This window comes from Triticum urartu, chromosome 7 (genome assembly GCF_003073215.2).
Source record: "Triticum urartu cultivar G1812 chromosome 7, Tu2.1, whole genome shotgun sequence".
Classification (NCBI taxonomy): Eukaryota; Viridiplantae; Streptophyta; class Magnoliopsida; order Poales; family Poaceae; genus Triticum; species Triticum urartu.
This window is the reverse complement of record NC_053028.1, coordinates 76,063,200-76,086,155: the sequence shown is the minus strand read 5'-3', so window position 1 is coordinate 76,086,155 and position 22,956 is coordinate 76,063,200. Positions and strand designations below refer to the sequence as shown.

General features: G+C 45.3%; 2 protein-coding genes across 5 annotated transcripts; one reads left to right on the top strand and one right to left on the bottom strand.

Annotated features, from left to right (window-relative positions):
• Positions 1-148: 148 nt before the first annotated feature.
• On the bottom strand, positions 149-3,758 carry LOC125524126 (transcription factor MYB27-like). 2 transcript variants are annotated; one of them, XM_048689201.1, is made up of 4 exons: positions 3,594-3,758; positions 2,328-2,811; positions 2,083-2,209; positions 149-1,160 (listed from the first exon to the last, which is right to left on the bottom strand). In XM_048689201.1, exons 2-4 carry the CDS (start codon positions 2,729-2,731, stop codon positions 426-428), a joined length of 1,266 nt encoding a protein of 421 aa, XP_048545158.1. In that variant the 5' UTR covers positions 2,732-2,811; positions 3,594-3,758; the 3' UTR covers positions 149-425. The 2 variants fall into 2 exon arrangements, with proteins under 2 accessions (XP_048545158.1, XP_048545157.1); XM_048689200.1 differs by having other exon boundaries at positions 2,328-3,758.
• A 157-nt stretch (positions 3,759-3,915) lies between these two features.
• Positions 3,916-8,133, top strand: LOC125521530 (rRNA N6-adenosine-methyltransferase METTL5). Of its 3 annotated transcripts, XM_048686583.1 has the most exons (10): positions 3,916-4,073; positions 4,173-4,229; positions 4,670-4,767; positions 5,578-5,647; positions 6,522-6,570; positions 7,003-7,091; positions 7,180-7,227; positions 7,419-7,478; positions 7,566-7,629; positions 7,698-8,133. In XM_048686583.1, the coding sequence occupies exons 1-10, from the start codon at positions 4,014-4,016 to the stop codon at positions 7,790-7,792; spliced, it is 690 nt and encodes a 229-aa protein (XP_048542540.1). In that variant the 5' UTR covers positions 3,916-4,013; the 3' UTR covers positions 7,793-8,133. The 3 variants fall into 3 exon arrangements, with proteins under 3 accessions (XP_048542540.1, XP_048542542.1, XP_048542541.1); XM_048686585.1 differs by lacking the exon at positions 7,566-7,629; XM_048686584.1 differs by lacking the exon at positions 7,566-7,629 and having other exon boundaries at positions 7,669-8,133.
• The last annotated feature ends 14,823 nt before the right edge of the window (positions 8,134-22,956 follow it).

Here is a 22,956-nt window from a genome sequence, read left to right as displayed (position 1 = left end):
TGACCACACAATCTCTCAGTTTGAATTAAGTGTAGTGCACCGTGTCAGTGCATAGCTACAAACAACAAGTCACCACCGCACTGACATGTTATCCATAAATGTTCATAAAAGTATAGCAATTCATCTCCATTTCCATAACGAAAATAAAGTAAAATTAGGTAACTATACCATAATAATGAAATGAGAAACATGTTTCAAACATTAATTCAATATATAATAAACACTTCATTTTCAAGCCATATAATACACATGGTCTTATTTACCATTTTTATCATGTCAATATGGTTCCATAATACATTTGAAGGTCGTCATATAATCTATGGAAACATCCAGAAGGTCGTCATATTATCTATAAATAGCAGGTCCCATAGTAACATCCAAAAGGTCGTCATATTACCTATAAATAGCATGCATATATAATAATGTCAAGTCTCTGTACGTGTGACCAGCTCAACTAGATTCATCTCCTCCTTCACCTGGACAGTCTTGATTTCTGCTGGACCTGCCACTGTCACCAATGGCGATGATCCAGATTCAATGTTTGCGAGTGCGTCATCACACCATGCCATCTCCATATCTATCTCATGGTCAATCTTAATAGTGTAGTCCATATGGTTGAAGATATAGTCCATGTCAACATCATCATCTATGCTGTAAACCGGGTATTGCGCATCCTCCTTTGTGTCAAATAAACCATCACACATGTCAATAGAAAAGTCATCGCATGTAGGGACCAGAATTTCTTCACAAGAGTCAGCCTGTCTGTCATCTGTGCTGAATAGTCCTTCGCTGACCATTATGTTGGATGGGTTGGATTCTGACCAACTGTCACTCACCTGTGCCAGATTTTGTGTTGGGGATGCTGGTGAAGATGGTGACAGTGGACGTTCTTTTGGGGCTAGTGGAGCAGCAGTGACCTTGCTAGAGCCAATTCCAAGGCTTTTGATGTAGTTCTGCAGAAGGGTCCCAGATTTGGGATTCTTGGCGCTTGTGCGGGTCCGCCTCCGTGCAAACTGCCTTCTCTTGGTTGCATTCCAATGATTTTTTATGGAGTTTTCAGTTCTCCCAGGCAGGCGCTTAGCTATCTCTGCCCATTTGTTGCCAACCTCCTTGTGTGTTTGTATTAGAACCATGTCTTCCTCCTCACTCCAAGTATCTTTCTGCATTTGTGGTTTCATCCACGCACAAAAAGTTTATTTCAAGCATGAATACTACACAGATAATATGAGAAGATTTCAGGAAAAAGAACTTGACAAAAATATTTCAGATTTGGAAACATCCATGCCCCATTTTTTGGTTTCACCATGATATTTATCCATTATTGTTATTTACCATTAAACATTTTGTAATTTTTAAAAATTTAATAGGGGCAAAGGTTATTTGAACTTCTATGGCTCTGGTCAACAACATAATTTTCCATGATGCATTGTTTCTAGTTTTTCAAAAATAATATTTCCCCTCAGTTTATGTTTTCTTGTCCCATGTGGCCATGTCAGGTTAGAATTTTCTTCTGTTTGGCTCACTAGAAGGGTACAAAAATAGTTTTTGAGTGCCGGTTTGAGATTCTATCATCATGGATAAGAACCATTCTAGTACTAAGTACTATACCCATTCCCCACCCATCAACCTGATAAAAGCTAACCAAAAAAGACATCGCTTATATTACTCCCAAAATTTAGTGCACCCTTAATAAAGGGCAGGCTGGCCCAATGACATTCAAATCTCCCTGAATGTATTCAAAGTTTCAAACTAGTTTTTTTAAGCTGAATTAGATTGCAAATCTAGTACTAAATACTATCCCCACCCATGAATCTGATATAAGCAAACCAAAAATGGCATCATGTATATAATTCCCCAAATTTAGTGCACCCATAATGTATTGCAGACTGACCCAACGACATTCAAATCTCACTAAATGTGTTCAAAATAGTTTTTTTTGGAGCTTAATTAGTTTATTATTTCATTAAACACAGTCAAAGCAAAAGACATAACTGTAGGCATTCCATTTATTACAGAATATAAAGGAGATCAAAATAGATTTGACCCCTCGGTTCAGTTCAAACGGAAGTTGGAGAGACAAACCTTGATGTTAGGTCTCAAATGGTTGTGCCATCTTTCTCTGCATTGCTTTCCAACTCTTCCAGGCAACATTTGCGCTATCTGAGACCATTTCCTCAGTCCAAACTGCTCCACTAACTTCACCAATTTCCTGTAAAAGATGCAAGAACGAACTTAACAACACAGATAGCAAGTAATAACACAGACTTACAGCGCTGCAAACAGAGACAATACTGAACGAAGCATGAAACAACATATCTAATTCTTACCTGTCTTCTTCCAGTGTCCATTGCCCCTTGACAACATTAGCCCTCTTGAGAGCCTTACTGGAGGCCTTCTTTCTTGGGAAAAACCGGCGGCTCATCTCATAGGTCTTGTACGATCCAAGGCCGCCTCCTATGAGTTGTGAAACCTCAAGTTTTGGCGTCAGCAGAGGCAGGTGAGGTCCAGAACTATGAACGATTGATGAAGCATCGCCGATGACAGCCTTGGTCGTCGCACCTTGTGGGTAGTAGTCAGGATAGAAGGCCGCAAAGGGGCCAATTGATCCGCCGACAGGCTCGAACGAACGATCAAGGGAGTGGAGATCATAGTGGGCACTCTGCTGCACATGGAAATCAAGCGGCGTGTCATCGCAGCTCCCCGCGTGGGGCTGGAAGCAACCGAAATCCATGGTGGGGTTTCAGAAGCTGGCTACTGCTAGGGCTGGGGGTGGGGGGAAGAGGGACCGGAGGGATGCTGGTTCCTGTCTACCTGCATCTCTCGGAAGAGGAGACATTGGCATGGCGTGTCACATTATATCTTGACAAAGACCGACCTTATGGCCCCTTAATGGCCACAACCCAAGGGGGTTTTATGGGTTTATTAAGTTGCGTTGTTAATGGGGCATTTACTTTCATAAATAGATTACTTCATGCAAGAGAAAGAAAACTATAGTTAATTAAGCAGCACGCATTATTCAGAAAACGTGGCACACACACCATCCTTTGCAACATGCTGGTGAAGTCAAGAAGACATTAACATCCGAGTGCATGGCATGGCATGCGATGCTATATGCCTATACCATCAGTCCTTTCGTTTTCCTTTGTGATGTACAGTAAAAGTAAAGCACATCTACTTGGCTAAAAAAAATTTGTGCAGAATTCAGATGTAAATTCATTCTGAACTGAATCGGCGATCCTTTCAAGCAGTTTTCTCCAAGAGTGCAGAGTTCATGTCTAAGTAGTACGATCAATCACACATGTTGTAGAAAATGGCAAGACTTTGTTTCTGGCCGGGGCATGAAAGTGTATATTCAAGCAATTATAACTGAATGATACTTCAGAGATGGTACAGATTAATTAGCCTTGTAATTAAACTGCGGTATAGATTGAAGATGAAGGAAACTACGAGCTCAGACCATCACGCACTGGAACAAAATGGAACCCCTTTTGTGCAGGGGAAGAAATCTAGCTTATTTAGCAAGGAAAAAAAATGCTGCTTGCTCAAGCGCAAAGCCGGAGAACTGGGGCGGAGGACGAGCGGGCGGTACGTACCTGCTACGTGCACCGCCGCCCACGGGAAGCGCTGGTCTCGCCAGCGGCGGGGACGGACGGAGCAGGAGGCAGCCGGCGGCGATGGCGATGGCGACGGCGACGGCGGTCTCGAGCCCACCGGCCGCCGCACGGCACGAGAAGGAAAGGAAGGAGAGAGAGAGACCATCCGCCTGTACCGAGTTTCCACCCACTCTCGTACTGGGCTCGTTTTGGGGTTGGGCGTGATGGGCTCTTGGGCTGGCATTGGACCTTACAGGTGGGCCAAAATAGAGGCCTGGTATTGCGGTCCGGCCCGCGACGGCCGGCCCTAAGGGAAAAGGCCGCCCTCTGGCCGTCGGAGGCGCCACTGGCTCGCCGGCAGGAAGAGAGGGCACATCTCCAACTCCGTGACGGCGACGGCGACGGCGAGGGGAGGAGGAGATGAAGCTGAAGCAGCTGGAGGGCCTCCTGGGGGGCCTGACCCAGTTCTCCGACCCCAAGGTACCCTCCGCCGCATCCGCCGCTCGATTCGCCTCCAGAACAAGCATGACCTTATCTGAGCTTCGCCGCCGCCGTCGCCGGCGGAGGTGATGGGTACAGGTGGAGCTGGAGCAGTACGCGACGGGCCCCCACATCGCGTCGAGGATGCTCTACACGGTAGTACCCCGCCCCGATTCTCATATGCCCCTTTATGCATGGATGCGATCCTGGTACTTGCTGTGATGTGATTCTGTCTGCAATTGGACGCCGCGAGTGCGCGCGGCCGCGGCTCCATGCCCAAAACCGGCAAGCTACTCCGGCAGTGGGCTAGTAGGCTTGCCGTAGAAGATTCTGCACAAGTTGTTGCTCACGCTTTAGTTCTTTTAGCTCTGTATATACTGCCTGTAGTACAAATTTGGGAATGTTTGAATGTTCAGCTGCTTGCAAGTTGTGCCTCAACCTTTAGGAATGTCTTGCCTGGCTATTTTTATCTGAACAGTGAGGCAGACAGATAGCTAATAAGTAGGCTTGTTGGGCGTGCTTGGATGCTAAAATTCTAGTGATTCTGGTGTGCCTCTGCTTTTATCTTTCTCATGGTGATTTGCTGAATCTGTCAGGCTGAGAACAGCTTCGATGACATAGCTGGTAAAGTGGTGGCTGATTTTGGGTGCGGCTGTGGTACCCTGGCTGTCGCGAGTGCTCTGCTGGATGCCGAGTGAGTGCGTTGAAGCTCTTAGTATTTTGGTAATCGTTTTCTTCAGTTATTATTTACAATTGTTTCTTCCGAGTTGGTATCAGCAGAGATCTCTGCTCTTTATCCATACAACAGCGTTGTCATTTTAAAATTCCCATGCCATAATTTGCACACAACAGAGTTGGTATCAACAGAGATTTCGCTCCTTAACCGTACAATAGCGTTGTCATTTTCATAATTCGCGCGCCATCATTTGCACACCTACTTTAAACTGTAACTGAATGGAGAACTGAAGACTGGTTACGTGTGCCATGGTTTGCTCATTGATTGTGCAGTATAAGGTACACCATGTTTTTGGGGGACACCAAGAGTTTAACTAGTAGGCACTACATTGCTTCATGATGTTTATGTGCTGATTTACCAGTACTTGGTCTTAGTAGACAGTAAACTACCATAAAAGCTCACTGATCCACCTGCCTTGGTGCCTTGTCTGTAACTTAGTTACTCGTACTGAAGATCTAAGAAAATAAAACTGTTTCTATTATTATTATACTTTAATTTACCTCATATATTTTTTGTTTGAAATTTCTAGATGCTGGTCAAAATGATGTTGCATAACATATCATTACGAAACATGATGAGTATGTGACACTATCATTCCCATGGCATGTAACGAACTCATATGCTGCACAATATTTTAAATGCTTGTCTGTTACTGTCATGAACTATACACCGGCGTGTTTGTGTACCAATTGGGCATCTTTACGATTTTTGTGGTTATTCTGTTGTTTGATATTCCTAATCTTGTTCAATACGATTCCGGAATGACAGGCATGTCGCTGGTATTGATATTGACCTCCAGTCCCTTGAACTTGCTCAAGAAAATGCTACTGATCTGGAGGTATGCTGTTGCTTTCGTTTCCAATGCAACAACTGCTTTTATCTGAAGCAAATAAACCTTCATATTGACTCTTTTCCCTCTATAATTAGTTAAATACTCCCTCCGTCCGGAAATACTTGTCATCAAAATGGATAAAAGGGGATGTATCTAGATGTATTTTAGTTCTAGATACATCTCTTTTTATCTATTTTGATGACAAGTATTTTCGGACGGAGGGAGTATCACGCAGAATTTTCCACGGGTCTGCTTAGTCTATTATCTCGAGCGCTTCCTACAGTTGATCAAAGGATGACAACTTGGAAGTGCAGTTAGCTGAAAACTGTTTTAAGTCCCCATTTGCTCTTGCCTTTAGCATAACGTTATATGCTTCTTAAGAAATTCGTAGGGACAAGGTTGTGGGCCTTAGCTTGTACCAAATACAGTTCTGAAGGATTCTTTTTAGCAAGGAGAATGTAATTCTGGAGTTGACCCTAAATGTAGTATCTATATGAGATAAGTGCAATACCCCTCTAAACCCTGAACTCCAATACTGGTCAGAAACACACCCCTCAACACAGAAAACCATTCACCTAAGTTATGTTGAATTCAGTACTCCATGAATATGCTAAGCTATCCTGTCAAATCCTTATGTTCGCTGCCTTTTCGTCAGCAATAACAACCCCGGTGTTGTTGACTCTGATGTTCTTCTTGCATGGTTTTTACCCTTTTGGTACCAGTGATCAAATTTAAATGGTTAAGTACATGTTGGTGAGGTAGAGGTAGGGCTGAAAGTAGTATGTGAGAGGATTGACACAGTAACTTGCTATTTCTAGGATCTACTATACTTTAACATGTGAATGACATGTTTCTTTTCATTAAATGTTTTGTTATGCAGCTGGATATCGACTTAATTCAGTGTGACATAAAGAACTTAAATTTAAAAGGTATTTTTCTTCAGTGGTAATATATTTTGTGTAGGCTCATCGAAACTTTAGTTATCTATTGGTTGTCATACACTATTTTCTGCTACCATTGTGGAAGTTCTTTTCAGCATCATTCTTACTGCCCTTTTTGTATATTCAATACATAAGTAAATAATGTCTAGGACATCATTTTGATACCAATTCAGTATCCTAGCTGAAAATGCTTTCCAAGCTGGCTGGATAATTAGTATTTCGTGTAGCTTGCGCAGGTAAAAGAAAGTAGATGATGATTTTTTGCAAGGAAAGTAGATGAAATATAATCATGTTAGCAAAAGGAACACATGTAAAGTGTGGTTCTTGTGAAATGAATTACACTGGTTCACAAATACAGATGCTTTTAACAATGAAAAGCGCCCATAACCTTTTGAGTTCCTTATAAGAGATATGGTGCAGGCCTTCTTGTCGACACTGTTGTCATGAATCCTCCCTTTGGGACAAAGCGAAAAGGAGCTGACATGGAATTCCTTTCTATGGGCTTGAAGGTTGTCAGAGCAACAGTTTACTATACCAGTTAATGAAAGACATTCTTAGTTTTGCAGTAAGTTTTTAATATCTGTTTATTATTCACAGGTTGCATCTCAAGCTGTCTATTCTCTGCACAAGACTTCTACGAGAGAAGTAAGTTCTGCCGTGTACATCTTTAATGCCTGCTTTGTAGAGAACATTGGAGCTCCAAAAGGATTTACTCAATTTTGTACACGATGAACCTAACCATATTCGATATTTTGTCCGTTTTCCATTTTGTACATTTCATGTGGAAGAAATGCTCATCTAGTGTTCATTTTCTTTTTGTGCTTTTGATCTTTTAGTACATCAAGAAGGCAGCCCTGCGAAATTGCAACGCAATCAGTGCTGAAGTTCTGTGTGAGGTAATGTTATTTGAAACGGAGAAATAAGCTAGCCTTTCTTGTCTTGCTTAAAACGAGGATAAATACCTTTTTGTTTTTTATGGGAAGGTTATTCTGAATTCGGGATTCTGGGCCGAAACCATGTCTTTTGCTTCACACCTGCTGTGCTGTGGTAATATCTGCAACGTGCTCCTTTTCCTCCTTGTTACAGCTGCGCTATGATCTACCTCGGACCTACAGGTTCCACAAGCAAAAGGAGCTCGATATCGCAGTCGATCTGTGGCGCTTTGTCCCACAAGCTCGAGACGAAAGGGAAAGCTAGCAGCCTAGCATGACGCGGCAACATGACGAGATCATGATATCACGCTCGTTGAACCACCACAGGGCTGGACTTGCTAGAAGAAGAAAACACATGGGCGATTTACGCACTTTTATCCCCTTGTAAGCGGCAGGCAAACCCCAGTAGTTTAGCAGCCATACCCACCCTGGGCAATAATAGAACTTTCCAGTACATTGCCAGGCAGGATTGGTGCTCTCTCTGTACCAGCACTTCTTCAGTTTTTTCCTTGTTTTATACTAGTATCAGGGAAAACAGCGTCTTGGAACAAAATTCAGAGTTAAGTCGGTGAGCATAGCGAGTTATTCTCTTCAAAGTGGAATTTTTTGCTGCGAGTAATTCACAGTGTGCACTCATTCGGGTTTTTTTTGGCAGAACGCACCACATTGTTTTGGTGAACATTTTAGTCTTTTGTAAATTTTCGTACCAGGGGGAGAGTAGGACTTTGTGAAAATGCTCTGGCTACAACCTCGGCAATCTGTTTTAAACAGTTTCGTAATTGATGAAAATGGCAATTCATTTGCCTTGTTTTAAAAATAAATCATTTTTTTTGCTCATCCAGTGAGCACTTTAAAAGCATGGACTTGCACGGAGGAGGGTGATGACAAATGGTTGGTCGCAGTAGACCACGTCCCGGTACTGCTATACTACTCTCTCCGTTTCTAAATATAAGTCTTTTTAAAGATTTCACTATGAACTATACATGCGGATGTATATAGACCTAGTTTAGAGTGTATATTCATTTATTTTGCTTCGTATGTACTCTTAGTTCATATTGAAATCTTTAGAAAGACTTGTATATTTAGGAATGAAGGGAGTACATGGATAGAATGGCACGGATTTTCCACATGCATGCATGTAAGAGAGAGGAGATCACAGGACTTCCATCCCAAGATATCATGTGGTGCGGCATCCTTGGGCAGTCCTTTTCGTGAGAGCACGCACGATGGAAAGTCTGAGAGAAGATGGAGAGGCAGGTACGCACACTGTGGTCTATTCCTGTTGATGCATGGCAATGCCAATGGCATGGTGGAGACAGGTCAGGTGTGCACGATGAAAGTTGAACCGGGGGAAAGTCGACAATGCATGAGCACCTGTATATACAGTACACTACTCCCTCCAATACATAGTAAGAGCGCTAGATTCTTTAAAAATGCTAAACCTATAAAATTCCGGAGAGTTTACGGTTTCGGTCCAATTTTTTGTCCAGAAAGGATCATGTAAAAGTTTGCGAAACTGTATACGTTTTACAGGCCACCGGAAACGTATCTACACTTTGGAGGGCAGTATACAGGCCACAAATTGGCCAGAATTTACGAACCAACCTGGGATTGGATGGTTAAAGGGACTGTGATATCTTCAGCCCACCAGGGTTCAAATCTAGATGCTTGCATTTATTTTTGGATTTATATCAGGATTTCCGGCGATGCGCATTTAGTGGGAGGAGACGTTTCGGTCGGCGACGAGGTGCTTACGGTGACTTCGTAAATTTCAGGATGATATGCCGGCTCAGTCTTTTGAAGGTGCTCGATCATAGGGGTAGGGTGTGCGTGTGTATTCTCCGCCTTCCATGCGCGCCGCCGTCCGTACCAGAGGGCTCCAGTCATGGATTTCTCGCGGCTCCGGCGAAGTCCGGTCTTCTTTTCTCGCTTCCCTGCCTAAATCCGAACCTGCTCCAGAGCCCCTCGTCCAATTTCTCACGGGCGAGTGGAGGCCGGACGGCTAAGGCGGCAAAGGGTGAGCGCTGGAGGCCGAGGCACGCCGCTCACGTCCGAGGAAGCCCGGCGGCACCATGCGGCTGGAAGATACCGTTCATCGTTACCGTATCTGTTGGGCCGTAGCTTAAATCGACTTTTGAAACATGTTTTCCGTCACATGTATCCGTGTTTTATAGATTTCTATTTTAAGAGGTCTGCTAAAGACGCTCTAAGAGTCAACACCGTGGCACTTATTACGGATAGTGCTCCAACCATGTATCAACGGTCACAGTCACCGCACGGTCGTCTCCTCTCCGTCAGCAAATATCCAGATATATAGTACCTACAAACTTTACAATCGCCGGTTCTGCAGGCAGGTGATGAGATGCGCGCCGGCCGTGGGTACATACGATATGATGTTACCTACTGTACGTTCCACTCACAAAGGGTCACTACCTGCCTGCCTGCCTGTCTCGTGCGCCCGGCGGGTTCACATAAAGCGGATGCAGATCACAGTGGGAGGGCGGATCTGCGTGCCAACTTTTATTACGTGCTGTGCCAGGATCGCACTCGCGTACCGCACGCAACCACCGCCACAGTAGCGCACACACAGGGACGCCACACACACACGTCCGGCTTGCTTCTCACTCTCACTGGTGAGCCGCGTGCATCTGCCGGCCACATTGCTGCCTTTTTATACCCACCGCGTTGCCAGAGTTTATCCGCTGATGATTATTGTGCCTACTGCCCAATCATTCGGTCATCCAGTCAGCTTTCTCGCCGGTGCGCAACGCCGATGCGGCAAGGGATCGCGACGTCACAAGTACACCCGTGTGACGCGACGTGACGTGACCGGGCCGTGACGGTGGTGATTGATTGATGTCTCCGCTTCGCCGTGGCGCCGGCCGGCCTTGCCCCGGCCCGATACGTAGCTAGCACTGGCTACCAGTAGCAGCCATCGAATGATGGGTCACTGGTGCGGCCACCATGTTGAGCGCCTGGAGGATGACTCGACTCGACTCGACCTTAGAGGTGACTCGACCGGGGGGACGATTTCAGATGGGATCCTACACTTTGGTTTCTCGCCTCCACGCATCTCGCCAACGACATCACAGCAAGCCCGCACGCCTCAGTGGAGAACCTGGAAGTCATTCGACGCGTCCTTGTATCGGTCTACCGAGCGGTCCGGTCCGGACCAACCTTTTCTCACAAACTAGAATCAAACGTGCGGAGGCTTTGCGGGAGTCCGGACACGAGACACATTGGACTCTTACACTCATGGCGCACTGAAAAGGCAGGTGAAGCCTGCCCTTTTGTAGCTACCGACACTATTTCCGCGGCAAAATTCCCACTACATACCTTCCTCCATCTCGCCGCTCTCTACTTAATTCCTGCTCTTTTCTCCTACTCTCTTCCTCCCTCCCGCCGCCAAAGCATGAAACCGGACAAGAGCATGCCGGAGTTGGGAAGAGCGGCGGAGCTAGAGAGATGTGGTGGATGGGTTCGGGCTGGCGGCGCAGAGAGGGAGGAGGTGGATGTGGCTAGGGTTAGAGAATGCTGACCGGTTTAAAGAGCCGGATTTGGCCTCGTGCGGCGAGCCGGAACGATGCCACGCGGCGTTCACACCCCCCATCGGAGGAGATGTTCGTCGGACCGCCAGGTTTCCGAACGATTTTGTGTGGGACCTCATCCTCAGTCCGACGTGGTGGACGCCCCCTGATGTCCTCATATTCGCCCTAGGTTTGGGCTAGATATGAGGGGTGCCGGTCCACCTTTACGTTTGAGGCCCTTTTGAGAAGTCTTTCTGGATCGATTTTTGTGATCGGGCTGTTTGTCCGAGTGTTTGAAACGGATTTGGGACGCCCGACTGTAGATGCCCTAAGCCCCCCTCTCTAGGCACAACGACATGTTGGTGGTGGGGTGAGCACGGGTTTATACAAGTTCTGGGTCTGTTGGGTGGCGTTGTTGCCCAATATAATGCACCGCGACTTCTTTGGTGATCTGGCCCTGCAGGTTGTGTTTTGTTGTGGTTGTCTGTTGGTAGCTTCTTGTGGTGAGGTGGTTGTGCCCGTTGCCCTCTCTACTCGCCAAGGCTCATTTGTTCTCTCGAGTGAGCTGCTCTGCTTATCGAAGGTGTGGCACTCTTTGATCCAGGACGAGAGGGCAAAGCTATTCTTTGAAGGCTGAGCCTGATTGCTTGGCATCAACACTTAGCCTCCCGAGAGTTGAAGAAGCCATGAACTCCTCCGAAAACGAATTTTGGCAAATTGCTTTCTTCTGTTTCTATGTGTGCTTTTGCATGTAAGCTGATTTTCAACACTTTGTATCTTGCATGTAAGCTGATTTTCAACACTTTGTATCTGGCGGTTTAGCTTTATTAATCTAAGTAAGGCTACGCATTATGCATTTGATATATAATCAGGGCATTATTTTTTTGTAATTATACCCACATATGAATTTACAAAGCTCATTTTATCTGTCCTAAGTCAAACCCTTTCCGGTTTGACCAACTATCACTAGTAGAAAAATGGTCAAATGTGAGACACATTAGTCCCGGTTTGTAACAGAACCGGAACTAATGTGTCCATTAGTGCCGGTTCCAACGGCTAGGCGGGAGGAGATCTTTAGTACCGGTTCGTGGCGAACCTTTAGCACCGGTTCATGCCACGAACCGGTACTAATGAGAGTGGTGGCAGGATGTTGTCAGAGTGGGGCCCCTCCATCACCTTTAGTACCGGTTCGTGCCACGAACCGGTACTAAAGGTCGTCCTATATAAACCCTTCGTCCACCAGCACTCTGTTCTTCCCCCTTTCCCATCTCCCTCTTCTCTATTCTTCCCTTCTTCCTCTCGAGTTCATCATAAAATTTGCCCCAAATCTGTCAAGATTTGCAGGCCCCCATCCATTCAAATGATCACAAAGGTTAGCAACTTTGTCCTTTCATCTCTCATTGCTAGATTAGCTCTTGCATTGGTTTATATGGTGATTAATTGTGGGTTTTAGTAATTTGGAAGGAATTATATGTGGTAGTATTTGATTTATATGCAAAATGAGGTCAAAATAACACTTAGTTTGCATATGTAGGTGTGGTTTACTTAGTGCCTTCTAAATCTCCGTCGTAACCATCGTCGATCGCCCGCACCGTCCCGTCGCCGGCACCACCTTGTGGTGAGCCTCTTGTTGATGAAATTTTATATAAAAAATTGATGTTTGTGTGATTTGGATATATAGTTACTCGTATAATTATCTTACCCGTACGTTGTTTGTTATACATAGTGCCATGGTTTTGATATCCATCCCCGTCGGCCCTCGTCCTTGTTATGATTCGGATGTGGTATATTCTCTTTTAAAACTATTTGTTGCATTTCGTGTTTATGACAAATTATGCCCATCAAGCTGACATAGATATTTGTATGTAGGAGGTAGTTGAACCGGAAATTCCAACCGACCCTATTGTCAAGAGGTTAAATTTAGTTGAAAGAGAAAATGAGGATTTGAAAGAAAAATTGAAAAGAATTGAGGGGGAGAAGATGGAATTGGAGTTGCATGTTGCCGATGTCGTCGATGATCACAAGATTAAGATGGAGAAAATGCGCTTGAAGATTAGAAAGATTAGAAAATATGCCATTCATAGTGAGGCTTGGTATCATTATGCTGTTAGATCAATTGTTACCTTAGTTGCGATCTTGATCGCATTTGTTGTTGCATTTAAATTCTTTAGCTAGAGAGTTATTTGTTTGTTGCATTTAAGTGTTGTATGAACTTTATGTATTGTATTAATTTGGTGTTTTCGGTGCTGTGTATTGAAGATGAGCCGGCAATGGATGTACGATGACCGATGCTCTCCCGAGTTCATTAATGGCGTGCATACTTTTCTGCTTGCGGCTGCGGCAAACAAGCGGGCGGATGGTTTTATGCCTTGTCCATGTGCTGACTGTAAGAATGGTCACAATTACTCTACGTCAAGAACCATTCACGTCCACCTGTTTGAGTCCGGTTTCATGCCCCACTATAATGTTTGGACCAAGCACGGAGAAAGAGGGGTTATGATGGAAGACAATGAAGAAGAAGAGGACGACGACAGCTCCTGGCCATGGGTTCCCTGAATACGATGATATAACAATGAGGGAAGAAGTTGAGCCGGTAATGCGGGAAGAAGCTGAGCCGACAATGCGGGAAGAAGCTGAAGAAGAGGCATCGGATGAGCCCGTTGATGATCTAGGTCGGACCATTGCCGATGCAAAGAGAAACTGCGCAAGTGATTTGGAGAAGAAGAAGTTGCAGCGCATGTTAGAGGATCACAAAAAATTGTTGTACCCGAATTGCGTAGGTGACAAGAAAAAGCTGAGCACCACACTGGAATTACTGCAATGGAAGGCAGAGAATGGTGTATCTGACAAGGGATTTGGAAAGTTGCTGGTAATGATAAAGAATATGCTTCCAAAGGACAACGAATTGCCCGAGAGTACGTACGAAGCAAAGAACGCTGTCTGCCCTCTAGGGTTAGAGGTGCAGAAGACACATGCATGCCCTAATGACTGCATCCTCTACCGCGGTGAGTACGAGGATTTGAATGCTTGCCCGGTATGCGGTGCATTGCGCTATAAGATCAGCCGCGATGACCCTGGTGATGTCGAGGGCGAGCGCCCCAGGAAGAAGATTCCTGCCAAGGTGATGTGGTATGCTCCTATAATACCACTGTTGAAACGTTTGTTCCAAAACAAAGAGCATGCCAAGGCGATGCGATGGCACAGAGAATACCGTAAGAAAGACGGAAAATTGAGAGTACCCGCTGACGGGTCGCAGTGGAGAAAAATCGAAAGAAAGTACGGGAAGGAGTTTACAGATGACGCAAGGAACGTATGGTTTGGTCTAAGCGCAGATGGCATTAATCCTTTTGGGGAGCAGAGCAGCAACCATAGCACCTGGCCTGTGACTCTATGTTTGTATAACCTTCCTCCTTGATTGTGCATGAAGCGGAAGTTCATTATGATGCCAGTGCTCATCCAAGGCCCTAAGCAACCCGGCAACGACATTGATGTGTACCTAAGGCCATTAGTTGAAAAACTCTTACAACTGTGGAATGGAACAAGTGTACGTGCGTGGGATGAGCACATGGGGGAAGAATTTGACCTAAAGGCGTTGTTGTTCGTGACCATCAATGATTGGCCTGCTCTCAGTAATCTTTCAGGACAGACAAACAAGGGATACCGCGCATGCACGCACTATTTGAACGATACCGACAGTATATATTTGGCTAATTGTAAGAAGAATGTGTACCTGGGACATCATCGATTTCTTCCGAGCAGGCATCCCGTAAGAAATAAATGCAAGCATTTCAAAGGTGAGGCGGATCACCGGACGAAGCCTCACCACCGTACTGGTGCTGATGTACATGATATGGTTTTGAAGGTGGTCTTTGGAAAGGGTCCTGGTGGACAACCTGTTTTGAATGACGCTGACGGACGCGCACCCATCTATACCAATATAAAAAGACCCAAAGGGGCGGATCCAACTGATCTCGGTCACCGAACTAAGTCAATCCAACGACCTAGACTTCTCCAATGGTGAGCGTTAAACGTGTTTAACGTGCAATTAATATCATACCAAATATTGCACCAATCACATGATTAACACACGAATAATTGCATTCCTAATATCCACGTGTAATTAATATATTATGTAAATATTAACGTGCGTTGCACGTGCGCCTCTACTAGTGTGGAAGAAGAAATCTATATTTTGGGACCTGCCCTATTGGAAAGACCTAGAGGTCCGCTCCGCAATCGACGTGATGCACGTGACGAAGAATCTTTGTGTGACCCTGCTTGGCTTCTTGGGCGTGTATGGGAAGACAAAAGATACACCTGAGGCACGGGAGGACCAGCAACGTATGCACGGAAAAGACAACATACATCAGGGTCATGCAAGCTACGCTCTTACCAAAGAAGAGAAGGAAATCTTCTTTGAATGCCTGCTCAGTATTAAGGTACCGTTTGGCTTCTCGTCGAATATAAAGGGAATAATAAACATGGCAGAGAAAAAGTTTCAGAACCTAAAGTCTCATGACTGCCACGTGATTATGACTCAACTGCTTCCGGTTGCATTGAGGGGGCTTCTACCAGAAAATGTTCGATTAGCCGTTGTGAAGCTATGTGAATTCCTCAATGCAATCTCTCAGAAGGTAATCGATTCAGAAATCATACCAAGGTTAGAGAATGATTTGGTGCAATGTCTTGTCAGTTTCGAGTTGGTGTTCCCACCATCCTTCTTCAACATCATGACGCACGTCCTAGTTCACCTATGCGAAGAGATTAATGTTTTGGGTCCTGTATTTCTACACAATATGTTCCCCTTTGAGTGTTCATGGGAGTCTTAAAGAAATATGTTCATAACTGTTGAAAGGATCGATATGGTTGACTAGGGGGGGGGGTGAATAGGCAACTACCAATTATTAACTTTTCTTTATCAAATTAAACTTTGCATCAAAGTAGGTTGTCTAGATGTGCAACTAGGTGAGCAACCTATATGATGCAATACCAACAAGCAACCAAGCAAGCAAGAGAAGTAACACTAAAGAGTTTGCACAAGTAAAGGTAAGAGATAACCAAGAGTGGATCCGGTGAAGACGAGGATGTGTTACCGAAGTTCCTTCCCTTTGAGGGGAAGTACGTCTCCGTTGGAGCGGTGTGGAGGCACGATGCTCCCCAAGAAGCCACTAGGGCCACCGTATTCTCCTCACGCCCTCACACAATGCGAGATGCCGTGATTCCACTATTGGTGCCCTTGAAGGCGGCGACCGAACCTTTACAAACAAGGTTGGGGCAATCTCCACAACTTAATCGGAGGCTCCCAGCAAAACCATGAAGCTTCACCACAATGGATTATGGCTCCGTGGTGACCTCAACCGTCTAGGGTGCTCAAACACCCAAGAGTAATAAGATCCGCTAGGGATGAGTGGGGGAATCAAAAATCCCTTGGTGGAAGTGTAGATCGGGGCCTTCTCAACCACTCCCGAGCAAATCAACGAGTTTGATTGGCTAGAGAGATAGATCGGGCGAAAATGGAGCTTGGAGCATTTAATGGAGCTTGAGCAATAAATGGAGCTTGGGGGAGAAAGAGGTAGGTCAAAGGGAAGAAGGGGACCCCCTTTTATAGTGGGGGCAACAACCCAACCGTTGCCCCTCACCAACCAGCCCCACACAGGGCGGTACTACCGCTAGGTCAGCGGTACTGCCGCACCAGCCAGCGGCACTGCCGCGCAGAGGAGACTAGTAGGGAAAAGGACCCAACGCGGTACTACCGCGGTGGTAGGGACGGTACTACCGCTCCTGAAACGGTACTACCGCCTCTACAACCGCAACTAGTGCCGCAAAACCCGACACGAGAAAAAGACCCCTCGAGTCGAGGCGGTAGGAGCCAAACAGCCCAGCGGTACTACGGCAGCAGGGTCACGGGCGATACTACCGCAGTGGAGCGGTACTGCCGCTTGTGACCCTTCGGCCGTACTACCGCTGGTAGTGCGGTACTACCGCTGGGACACTGAAGAGAGAGAGAGAGAGAGATAATCTCTCCAAAGAGGCTGAGGACGAGGCAGTGGTGCCAGGCACCCCAGCGGTACTACTGCTGTGGAGTCACGGGCGGTACTACCGCTGTGGAGCGGTACTGCCGCTTGTGGCTCCTCAGCGGTACTACGGCTGGGTCGCGCGGTACTACCGCTGGGACCCAGACAGGACAAAGAAAAGCGGAGAGATCTCTTCAATGGAATGGAAAAGCTCTGAGGGTGAGAAGCTGATGTGTACGTGATGATTTCACCCATGCAATACCCCAGCGGACCCCCTATTGATAGTACGGTGCCCTCTACGCAACTAGTCCACCGAGAGAGAAACGAAAGAGCTACACCGTCTTGAAGGACACTCCGAAGGGAAGAAAACGTCTCGTGCCAGGGATGAATCTGTGAACTATTCAAAGCACATGATTAGACCGCAAACATGTTGTCATCAATCACCAAAACTACCTTGAGAGAGATATGCCATAACAATCTCCCCCTTTTTGGTGGATTGATGACAACTAGGGATTTGAGCAAGGAAAAGAAATAAATGAAAGAAAACTAAGAACTACAAAATATAGACGGGCTCCCCCAGAATGTGTGCACCTAGTAAGAGGAGCATACGGAAAGCAAGACAAACACATCCGGATCAACACTCCCCCTATATTTTATAGTCCAACAATTCTAAGCACAATTCTAAGCACAAGATATATGAGAGAAGAGTATAAAACATGACAAGCATGCAACTCATAATAAACTACAATACTGAATAGACATTGAAGGAAATATGCCCTAGAGGCAATAATAAAGTTATTATTTATTTCCTTATAATCATGATAAATGTTTATTATTCATGCTAGAATTGTATTAACCGGAAACATAATACATGTGTGAATACATAGACAAACAAAGTGTCACTAGTATGCCTCTACTTGACTAGCTCGTTAATCAAAGATGGCTGTATGTTTCTGACCATGAACAATGAGTTGTTATTTGATTAACGTCACATCATTAGTTGAATGATCTGATTGACCATGACCCATTCCATAGCTTAGCACCTGATCGTTAGTATGTGCTATGCTTTCTTCATGACTATACATGTTTCCTATGACTATGGAAGATATGCAACTCCCGTTTGCCGGAGGAAACAACTTTGGTGTGCTACCCAAACGTCACAACGTAACTGGGTGATTATAAAGGAGCATTACAGGTGTCTCCAAAGTAGATGTTGTTGGTATTTCGAGATTAGGATTGTCACTCTGATTGTCGAGAGGTATCTCTGGGCCCTCTTCGGTAATACACATCACATAAGCCTTGCAAGCATTACAACTAATATGTTAGTTCTGAGATGATGTATTACGCAACGAGTAAAGAGACTTGCCGGTAACGAGATTGAACTAGGTATTGGATACCGACGATCGAATCTCGGGCAAGTAACATACCGATGACAAAGGGAACAACGTATGTTGTTATGCGGTCTGACCGATAAAGATCTTCGTAGAATATGTAGGAGCCAATATGGGCATCCAGGTCCCGCTATTGGTTATTGACCGGAGACATGTCTCGGTCATGTCTACATTGTTCTCGAACCCGTAGGGTCCGCACGCTTAAGGTTACGATGACAGTTATATTATGAGTTTATACATTTTGATGTACCGAAGGTTGTTCGGAGTCCCGGATGTGATCACGGACATGACGAGGAGTCTCGAAATGGTCGAGACATAAAGATTGATATATTGGAAGCCTATGTTTGGATATCGGAAGTGTTCCGGGTGAAATCGGGATTTTACCGGAATACCGGGAGGGTTACCGAACCCCCCGGGAGCTATATGGGCCATAGTGGGCCTTAGTGGAAAAGAGAAGGGGCTGCCCTAGATGGGCTGCACGCCCCCCCTTCCCCTAGTCCTATTAGGACTAGGAGAGGTGGCCGGCCCCCTCCTCCTCTTTTCCCCCTCCGCGAATCCTATTCCGACTAGGATTTGGGGGGGAATCCTACTCCCAGAGGGAGTAGGACTCTCCTGCGCCCTCCTCCTTGGCCGGCCAGCCTCCCCCCTCTACTCCTTTATATACGGAGGCAGGGGGCACCTCTAGACACACAAGTTGATCCACGTGATCTATTCCTTAGCCGTGTGCGGTGCCCCCTGCCACCATATTCCTCGATAATACTGTAGCGGAGTTTAGGCGAAGCCCTGCTGCTGTAGTTCATCAAGATCGTCACCACGCCGTCGTGCTGACGAAACTCTTCCCCGACACTTTGCTGGATCGGAGTCCGGGGATCGTCATCGAGCTGAACGTGTGCTCGAACTCGGAGGTGCCGTAGTTTCGGTGCTTGATCGGTTGGATCGTGAAGACGTACGACTACTTCCTCTACGTCGTGTCATCGCTTCCGCAGTCGGTCTGCGTTGGGTACGTAGACAACACTCTCCCCCTCGTTGCTATGCATCACATGATCTTGCGTGTGCGTAGGAAATTTTTTGAAATTACTACGAAACCCAACAGTGGCATCAGAGCCTAGGTTATTTATGTTGATGTTATATGCACGAGTAGAACACAAGTGAGTTGTGGACGATACAAGTCATACTGCCTACCAGCATGTCATACTTTGGTTCGATGTATTGTTGGACGAACGACCCGGACCCAACATTACGCGTACGCTTACGCGAGACCGGTTCTCCCGACGTGCTTTGCACATAGGTGGCTTGCGGGCGACTGTCTCTCCAACTTTAGTTGAACCAAGTATGGCTACGCCCGGTCCTTGCGAAGGTTAAAACGCGACTCTATTTGACAAACTATCGTTGTGGTTTTGATGCGTAGGTGAGATTGGTTCTTACTTAAGCCCGTAGCAGCCACGTAAAACTTGCAACAACAAAGTAGAGGACGTCTAACTTGTTTTTGCAGGGCATGTTGTGATGTGATATGGTCAAGACATGATGCTGAATTTTATTGTATGAGATGATCATGTTTTGTAACCGAGTTATCGGCAACTGGCAGGAGCCATATGGTTGTCGCTTTATTGTATGCAATGCAATCGCGATGTAATGCTTTACTTTATTACTAAACGGTAGTGATAGTCGTGGAAGCATAAGATTGGCGAGACGACAACGATGCTACGATGGAGATCAAGGTGTCGCGCCGGTGACGATGGTGATCATGACGGTGCTTCGGAGATGGAGATCACAAGCACAAGATGATGATGGCCATATCATATCACTTATATTGATTGCATGTGATGTTTATCTTTTTATGCATCTTATCTTGCTTTGATTGACGGTAGCATTATAAGATGATCTCTCACTAAATTATCAAGAAGTGTTCTCCCTGAGTATGCACCGTTGCCAAAGTTCGTCGTGCCCAGACACCACGTGATGATCGGGTGTGATAAGCTCTACGTCCATCTACAACGGGTGCAAGCCAGTTTTGCACACGCAGAATACTCAGGTTAAACTTGACGAGCCTAGCATATGCAGATATGGCCTCGGAACACGGAGACCGAAAGGTCGAGCGTGAATCATATAGTAGATATGATCAACATAACGATGTTCACCATTGAAAACTACTCCATCTCACGTGATGATCGGTTATGGTTTAGTTGATTTGGATCACGTAATCACTTAGAAGATTAGAGGGATGTCTATCTAAGTGGGAGTTCTTAAGTAATATGATTAATTGAACTTAAAATTTATCATGAACTTAGTACCTGATAGTATCTTGCTTGTTTATGTTGATTGTAGATAGATGGCTCGTGCTGTTGTTCCGTTGAATTTTAATGCGTTCCTTGAGAAAGCAAAGTTGAAAGATGATGGTAGCAATTACACGGACTGGGTCCGTAACTTGAGGATTATCCTCATTGCTGCACAGAAGAATTACGTCCTAGAAGCACCGCTGGGTGCCAGGCCTGCTGCTGGAGCAACACCAGATGTTATGAACGTCTGGCAGAGCAAAGCTGATGACTACTCGATAGTTCAGTGTGCCATGCTTTACGGCTTAGAATCGGGACTTCAACGACGTTTTGAACGTCATGGAGCATATGAGATGTTCCAGGAGTTGAAGTTAATATTTCAAGCAAATGCCCGGATTGAGAGATATGAAGTCTCCAATAAGTTCTATAGCTGCAAGATGGAGGAGAACAGTTCTGTCAGTGAGCATATACTCAAAATGTCTGGGTATAATAATCACTTGATTCAATGGGAGTTAATCTTCCAGATGATTGCGTCATTGACAGAATTCTCCAATCACTGCCACCAAGCTACAAGAGCTTCGTGATGAACTATAATATGCAAGGGATGAACAAGACTATTCCCGAGCTCTTCGCGATGCTGAAAGCTGCGGAGGTAGAAATCAAGAAGGAGCATCAAGTGTTGATGGTCAAAACAAGACCACTAGTTTCAAGAAAAAGGGCAAAGGGAAGAAGAAGGGGAACTTCAAGAAGAACGGCAAACAAGTTGCTGCTCAGGAGAAGAAACCCAAGTCTGGACCTAAGCCTGAAACTGAGTGCTTCTACTGCAAGCAGACTGGTCACTGGAAGCGGAACTGCCCCAAGTATTTGGCGGATAAGAAGGATGGCAAGGTGAACAAAGGTATATGTGATATACATGTTATTGATGTGTACCTTACTAGAGCTCGCAGTAGCACCTGGGTATTTGATACTGGTTCTGTTGCTAATATTTGCAACTCGAAACAGGGACTACGGAATAAGCGGGCACTGGCAAAGGACGAGGTGACGATGCGCGTGGGAAACGGTTCCAAAGTCGATGTGATCGCGGTCGGCACGCTACCTCTACATCTACCTTCGGGATTAATATTAGACCTAAATAATTGTTATTTGGTGCCAGCGTTGAGCATGAACATTATATCTGGATCTTGTTTAATGCGAGACGGTTATTCATTTAAATCAGAGAATAATGGTTGTTCTATTTATATGAGTAATATCTTTTATGGTCATGCACCCTTGAAGAGTGGTCTATTCTTATTGAATCTCGATAGTAGTAATACACATATTCATAATGTTGAAGCCAAAAGATGCAGAGTTGATAATGAAAGTGCAACTTATTTGTGGCACTGTCGTTTAGGTCATATCGGTATAAAGCGCATGAAGAAACTCCATACTGATGGACTTTTGGAACCACTTGATTATGAATCACTTGGTACTTGCGAACCGTGCCTCATGGGCAAGATGACTAAAACACCGTTCTCCGGTACTATGGAGAGAGCAACAGATTTGTTGGAAATCATACATACCATGTATGTGGTCCGATGAATATTGAGGCTCGTGGCGGATATCGTTATTTTCTCACCTTCACAGATGATTTAAGCAGATATGGGTATATCTACTTAATGAAACATAAGTCTGAAACATTTGAAAAGTTCAAAGAATTTCAGAGTGAAGTTGAAAATCATCGTAACAAGAAAATAAAGTTTCTACGATCTGATCGTGGAGGAGAATATTTGAGTTACGAGTTTGGTGTACATTTGAAACAATGTGGAATAGTTTCGCAACTCACGCCACCCGGAACACCACAGCGTAATGGTGTGTCCGAACGTCGTAATCGTACTTTACTAGATATGGTGCGATCTATGATGTCTCTTACTGATTTACCGCTATCGTTTTGGGGTTATGCTCTAGAGACGGCCGCATTCACGTTAAATAGGGCACCATCAAAATCCGTTGAGACGACGCCTTATGAACTGTGGTTTGGCAAGAAACCAAAGTTGTCGTTTCTTAAAGTTTGGGGCTGCGATGCTTATGTGAAAAAGCTTCAACCTGATAAGCTCGAACCCAAATCGGAGAAATGTGTCTTCATAGGATACCCAAAGGAAACTGTTGGGTACACCTTCTATCACAGATCCGAAGGCAAGACATTCGTTGCTAAGAATGGATCCTTTCTAGAGAAGGAGTTTCTCTCGAAAGAAGTGAGT

What these genes read in the sequence shown, in the direction of transcription:
- LOC125524126 (XM_048689200.1), bottom strand. Translation starts at nt 2,731, where the DNA reads ATGGATTTCGGTTGCTTCCAGCCCCACGCGGGGAGCTGCGATGACACG. An exon ending in TGGACACTGGAAGAAGACAG is followed by an intron (nt 2,210 to 2,327) that starts GTAAGAATTAGA and finishes CATCTTTTACAG; the next exon opens with GAAATTGGTGAAGTTAGTGG. An exon ending in ATTTGAGACCTAACATCAAG is followed by an intron (nt 1,161 to 2,082) that starts GTTTGTCTCTCC and finishes CCACAAATGCAG; the next exon opens with AAAGATACTTGGAGTGAGGA.
- LOC125521530 (XM_048686583.1), top strand. Translation starts at nt 4,014, where the DNA reads ATGAAGCTGAAGCAGCTGGAGGGCCTCCTGGGGGGCCTGACCCAGTTC. An exon ending in AGTGCTCTGCTGGATGCCGA is followed by an intron (nt 4,768 to 5,577) that starts GTGAGTGCGTTG and finishes CCGGAATGACAG; the next exon opens with GCATGTCGCTGGTATTGATA. An exon ending in TCCTTTCTATGGGCTTGAAG is followed by an intron (nt 7,092 to 7,179) that starts GTTGTCAGAGCA and finishes TATTATTCACAG; the next exon opens with GTTGCATCTCAAGCTGTCTA.